Raw genomic sequence first — 6,097 nt, 5'->3', positions numbered from 1 at the left:
CTGACTGGAAATCCTCACATATACCATTTTTCTCTAAGAAGGAATATAATTGTGAGGATACCACCTTTTCTAGTATCTTGGACAGAAAAGGGAGATTCGAGATTGGTCTATAATTATCAAGTTCTCTGGGGTCAAGTTGTGGTTTTGAGAGGCTTAATAACAGCCAGTTTGAAGGTTTTGGGGACATATCCTAATGACAATGAGGAATTAATAATAGTCAGAAGAGGACCTATGACTTCTGGAAGCACCTCTTTTAGGAGCTTTGATGGTATAGGGTCTAACATACATGTTGTTGGTTTAGATGATTTAACAAGTTTATACAATTCTTCCTCTCCTATAGTAGAGAATGAGTGGAACTGTTCCTCAGGGGGTCTATAGTGCACTGTCTGATGTGATACTGTAGCTGACGGCTGAATGGTTGCAATTTTATCTCTAATAGTATCGATTTTAGAAGTAAAGTAGTTCATAAAGTCATTACTGTTGTGGTGTTGGGAAATGTCAACACTTGTTGAGGCTTTATTTTTCGTTAATTTAGCCACTGTATTGAATAAATACCTGGGGTTATGTTTGTTTTCTTCTAAAAGAGAAGAAAAGTAATCAGATCTAGCTGTTTTTAATGCTTTTCTATATGCAACACAATAACTTTCACTGGTTACTGAAAATGATAAGCTGGAATTGTAATACTATTCTGTATTATGTGTAGCAGATTAATTTATAATGGCTATTTTTTATTTACGTTTTTTATTTAAAATTGTAACTTTTTTAAAGTATTAGTGTGAAAGTATGTTTACATCTGTACAATTTAAAGTTTATTTTTTTTCTTTTAGTTTAAGCATCACCTGATGGTTTTAGCATTGTTGGCTCTGTGATCTACCAGTTTGGCAAAAATTACATAAACAGGGAGTGCCTTGAGAAAATATATTTAATGAACATTTAAGACACAGCACAAGTAAGTCATATTATATGCTTGCTTGTAGATTTGGTGTGATGTGTCATCTTCATTCTTCATCCTTGCTCTTTAGTAACAGAAAAGAAAAATTAAGTTAAATGCAATGTATATGATGACCCCCCCCACCTCAACAGCTTTACAATACCTTCCCAGCATCACGGCTCTTGGCTCTCAGCTTGTTGACCTGGGACTCAGCGATGTCAGCGCGCTCCTGAGCCTCCTCCAGCTCATGCTGCACCTTCCTGTACCTGGACAGGTGAGTGTTGGCCTGCTCCTCCTGTAAGGATGACACCAGATAACCAACCCCTTTCAGAGCATTGCACTCATGGCACTGAATGTATTGTCTATTGAATATAGAATATCAAAACCTCACACTTAAGACATGTGACATAGACTTACAGCTTCTTCAGCCTGGCGCTTGTAGGCCTTCACTTTCAGCTGCAGCTTGTCTACCAGATCCTGGAGTCGGATCACGTTCTTCTTGTCTTCCTCAGTCTTTGGGTAAAAGTATTGTTGATGGTCTTAGTTTACCTATGTAAATTATAATGAAATGTAAGTTTCTAAATCCTGTGTAGTTTTACCTGGTAGGTGAGCTCCTTCACTCTCCTTTCATATTTGCGCACTCCTTTCACAGCATCTGCACCACGTCTCTGTTCAGCTTCAACTTCAGCCTCCAACTCACGCACCTTCAGTAGAGAGAGATTGATGTCACCTGTCAAATCTCTACCATAGCCAGTTCATCTAAGACTGTGTTCAGCTTGTAATTTACCCTGGACTCCAGTTTCTGGAGCTGTTTCTTTCCACCCTTCATGGCCAGACTCTCAGCTTCATCCAGACGGTGCTGCAGGTCTTTGACAGTCACCTCCATGTTCTTCTTCATCCTCTCCAGGTGAGCACTGGTGTCCTGCTCCTTCTTCAGCTCCTCAGCCATCATGGCAGCCTGAAATAAAAAACAATTCAAAAGAACTAGCCAATATAGACTGAAATGCCATCCATGAAGTTTCCCATGGCATCATATGTAGCTAAATCATAAAAAAAACTTTTTAATTTAAAGCAGAGCAACAGAATGTAAGCGCTCACATCAGTGATGGCCTTCTTGGCTTTCTCTTCTGCATTTCTGGCCTCCTGGACTGTATCATCCACCTCACCTTGAACCTGGACCAGATCAGCCTCAAGCTTCTTCTTGGTGTTAATAAGACTTGTATTCTGTGGGATTAAAGGAGGTAGTTAGTGTACATTTAACTAAAACTCTGTTATCATGTAACCTGAATGTGCTTCAAGTATAGTTTTTCTGTACTTGTGAATGCAGCAGTCCCACACGCTCGCTGGCATCCACCAGCTCCTGCTCTGCCACTTTGCGGCCTCTCTCTGTTTGCTCCAGGCCAGCTCTCAGCTCCTCAATCTCTGCTTGCATCAGGTTATTCCTGCGCTCCACCATGGCCACCTGCTCCTTCATGTCCTCCTGTCCTCTGACAGCTTCATCAAGGTGCAGTTGGGCATCCTGTGGAAATTTTCTTTCTTTGTTAGTTGCATGTCATGTTTAGTTTAATTTGTGTATCATATTATTAAACATGTTATATATGTTGCAGTTCCTCATTCTACAGAACTATACCTTGAGTTGTCCTTGGACATTCCTGAGCTGTTTCTGGGCCTCAGCAGCCTGGCGGTTGGCATGACTCAGCTGGACCTCCATCTCATTCAGATCTCCCTCCATCTTCTTTTTGACTCTCAGGGCATCATTTCTGCTCCTGATCTCAGAGTCCAGAGTGCTCTGCATGGAATCAATCACTCTTTGGCTGTTCCTCTTGATCTGTTCCATCTCCTCATCCTTCTCAGCAAGCTTCCTGTCAATCTCACTCTTCACCTGGTTCAGCTCCAGCTGTACACGAAGTATCTTGGACTCTTCATGCTCCAGGGTGCCCTGATGGATAGAAGTTAAAATAAGAATTGTATCAAGCTCACAGGAAAATGATGAAATGCCTTGTTAAGAAATTAATTGATATGACAATTTTAAGCAACAGTACTTCAGCCTCTTCAAGCGCAGCCTGGATCTCTGTTTTCTCAGACTCCACTGTCTTCTTGGCTTTCTCCAACTCATGAATGCTCTTTCCAGTCTCTCCAAGCTGCTCAGTGAGGTCAGAAATCTCCTCTAAAGGGTTTTTAAAAGTGTAAATGTCAAACTTGCTACTTTAATGCAACGTTTAAAAATTATTTTTGAACAAAAATGTTATTTACGTTGCAGATTCTTGTTCTCCCTCTTCAGGGTCTCGAGGTGGTCAAGAGCTTCCTCATAGGAGTTCTTCATTTTGAAAAGCTCAGTGCTGAGGGAGCGAGCTTCTTTCTGAGCACCTTCTAGTTCAGCCTGGCTTTCCTCATACTTCTGCTTCCACTCTGCTAGGACCTGGAAAAAATGAAATCATTGTAAATTATCCAAGTCCATGGCGCAAGCTTTGGATTTGAAGATCATTTACATCCTTCTCACTTTGTCAAAGTTTCTCTGTTTCTTGTCAAGGTTGGCAGCCAATGCATTTGCTCTCTCAACATCAATCATGAGGTCCTCTACTTCACCCTGCAGTCTCTGTTTGGTCTTTTCCAAAGAGGCACACTTGGAGTTCACCGCTTCAATGGATTCTTCAGCATCCTGCAGACGCTGGGCAAGCTTTTTCCTGAAGAAAGTTGTATGAAGTTATAAAATCTTATTCATGTTTTTGATATAAAATATAGGTTGCCAAAAAAAAATTTTCTTTGCTATTTACTTGGATTCCTCAAGCTCCTCAGTCCGCTGGATGGCATCAGTCTCATATTTGGTTCTCCATTGAGCCACCTCACTGTTGGCCTTAGACATTCCCCGCTGGAGTTCAGCTTTGGCCTCTTGCTCCTCCTCATACTGCTCTCTGAGCAAGTCGCAGTCATGACGGGCAGACTGAACCGCATGGGCCAGAGCATTCTTGGCCTTCAATTCAGATAAACAGTAAAAGAAAAATATTTTCATTCCTGTTGTATACATCTATATTATTAGCTCTATATAGTACTTGATAAGGCAATCCTTAACACACCTTAACTTCTTCCTCAATATGTCTTTTGAGTTCCTCAATCTGCTGAGTGTAAGCCTGTTTGCCTCTTGTCAGTTGAGAAACAAGAGCTTCTTTCTCTTCCAGTTGACGGCCAAATTCACCTAGTATGAGACAATTTATAATTTATTAAAGAGTAACTGAAGAGTTGTACGATGTCATTACTGGGTTTTTCATTCCCTTTTTTGCACAGCTTGTGTATATTTAGTATTTACATACCATTTTCAGTTTGGAGCCTTGCCTTCTGGGCATTTATGTCATTAAGTTGGCGGACAAGCTCATCATTCTTCGTTTTTAGCTCACTTCCTTGGTCTTCTAATGTACGGCATATCTTTTCAAGGTTTGCCTATATCATTTAAGAAATATCAACATTCTTGAACTCATTGCGATTCTACTATTAATTATTCATATTACATGCTTCTAAGTAAGAAGTAGTGCTAAAGTTAAAATATGAATGAATGAGGCATTTTATATTGCTTTGTGTATTGTTGTACACCCATAGTGCTTTATAATTATATGGGGGATCTCTCCTCAACCACCACCAGTGTGCAGCATCCACCTGGATGAGGCGATGACAACCACAGTACAACGGCGCTAGTGCGCTAACTACCAAACACCAGCTACATTTATCCAGGACACCGGGCATAAAACCCTACTCATAATGAAAAGTGCCATGGTATTTTTAATGACCAGAGAGTCAGGAATTCAGTTTAACCTCTCATTTGAAGGCTGGTGCTTTTTACAGTATAGTGTCTCCGTTACTATACTGGGGCATTAGGACCCACACAGACCATAGGTTGAGCACCCCCTGCTGGCTTCACTAACACCTCTTCCAACAGCAACTATACCATCCAGGTACTAACCAAGCTAAACCCTGCTTGGGGTTGATATGGCTATGGCACTAGTAGTTTTTTGAAACTACAATTGAACATTCTGTTTAAGATTTTTTTTCAAGATTGTACCTTTGCTTTAGCCACAGCCTCCATGTTGCTTGTCAAGTCATCAATCTCCATCTTGTATTCACTCTTCTCCTTCTCCAGCTTCTGCTTGACCCGCTGGAGGTTGTCGATCTGTTCTCCGAGTTCAGCTACACTGTCTGCCTGTTTCTTTCGGAGAGCTGCAGCTGTAGCTTCATGCTGCAAGGTGGACTCCTCCAGATCACGACGCAACTTCTGGAATTCAGCTTCACGCTTCTTGTTCATCTCAATCTGGGCAGCAGTAGCACCACCAGCTTCCTCAAGCCTCTCGCTGATCTCTTCAAGTTCCCTGGAGAGATCAGCTCTCTGCTTCTCCACTTTAGCACGAGCAGCTCGCTCTGCCTCTATTTCTTCTTCCAGCTCCTCGATACGGGCCTAAATAATAATGCAAAATCATTGATCCAGTGATTTTGGTCATGCGGGTTTTCACAGCTATGCATCTACGTACATCACAATTTTACATAGAAAATGTTAGGTTTAGCATTACCTGAAGCTCTTTGATCTTCTTCTGAAGCTGTGCTCCCAAAGACTGTTCATCCTCAATCTTGCTGAGAAGCTGACTTATCTCAAAGTCTTTCCTGTTTTTAATGCAGTATTGTTGTTTTTTTAATGTTCAGGATAGTTATTTTGTACAGTTTTGTAAACTTCTAACATCTGATGTCCACTCACTTTTTGATCTTCTCATCTGATTGCTGTTTGTCATTCTCCAGGTCCATTATGGACTCCTGGGCCAGTTTCAGATCACCCTCAAGCTTTCTCTTGGCTCTCTCAAGGTCCATACGGAGCTTCTTTTCTTGTTCCAGTGAGCCCTCAAGCTATTGTTACAGAAACCAGAGCAATAAAATATTAACAACAGTATTAATTTCTCAATGATTCCCATTGATTGATGGTCTCATTCTCATGCCAAACATCTTACATCGTCTACTTGCTGCTCAAGCTTTGTCTTAGCTTTAGTCAGAGTGTTGACTTTGTCTTCCTCTGCCTGAAGGTCATCAAGAGTCTGCTGGTGTGCCTCTTGGAGGGCTTTCTTCTCTTTGGTCAGCTTGGCAATGCTCTCATCCTGAGAGGCCATCTCCTCTGTCAGGTTTTTCACCTAGATG

At 41.4% G+C, this 6,097-nt stretch overlaps 1 protein-coding gene across 1 annotated transcript in view; it reads right to left on the bottom strand.

Moving 5' to 3' along the window:
* Window positions 1-904: 904 nt before the first annotated feature.
* The window catches only part of LOC113076617 (myosin heavy chain, fast skeletal muscle-like), an 11,563-nt gene continuing 6,370 nt past the window's right edge, over window positions 905-6,097 (bottom strand). Inside the window, exons 22-39 of the mRNA XM_026249308.1 lie at window positions 5,914-6,090; window positions 5,667-5,812; window positions 5,485-5,575; window positions 4,983-5,372; window positions 4,240-4,366; window positions 4,006-4,124; window positions 3,706-3,902; window positions 3,432-3,615; window positions 3,185-3,350; window positions 2,974-3,098; window positions 2,562-2,870; window positions 2,247-2,450; window positions 2,030-2,155; window positions 1,719-1,889; window positions 1,531-1,635; window positions 1,349-1,444; window positions 1,095-1,226; window positions 905-1,016 (exon numbers count right to left, since the gene is read on the bottom strand). Of these exons, the coding sequence (XP_026105093.1) occupies window positions 999-1,016; window positions 1,095-1,226; window positions 1,349-1,444; window positions 1,531-1,635; window positions 1,719-1,889; window positions 2,030-2,155; window positions 2,247-2,450; window positions 2,562-2,870; window positions 2,974-3,098; window positions 3,185-3,350; window positions 3,432-3,615; window positions 3,706-3,902; window positions 4,006-4,124; window positions 4,240-4,366; window positions 4,983-5,372; window positions 5,485-5,575; window positions 5,667-5,812; window positions 5,914-6,090 (2,883 nt within the window). The 3' untranslated portion in view covers window positions 905-998. The remainder of the gene's footprint in view (window positions 1,017-1,094; window positions 1,227-1,348; window positions 1,445-1,530; window positions 1,636-1,718; window positions 1,890-2,029; window positions 2,156-2,246; window positions 2,451-2,561; window positions 2,871-2,973; window positions 3,099-3,184; window positions 3,351-3,431; window positions 3,616-3,705; window positions 3,903-4,005; window positions 4,125-4,239; window positions 4,367-4,982; window positions 5,373-5,484; window positions 5,576-5,666; window positions 5,813-5,913; window positions 6,091-6,097) is intronic.

Source organism: Carassius auratus, unplaced genomic scaffold (genome assembly GCF_003368295.1).
Source record: "Carassius auratus strain Wakin unplaced genomic scaffold, ASM336829v1 scaf_tig00020840, whole genome shotgun sequence".
NCBI lineage: Eukaryota > Metazoa > Chordata > Actinopteri > Cypriniformes > Cyprinidae > Carassius > Carassius auratus.
The sequence above is the reverse complement of the archived record's forward strand: the minus strand, read 5'-3'. Positions and strand labels throughout refer to the sequence as shown.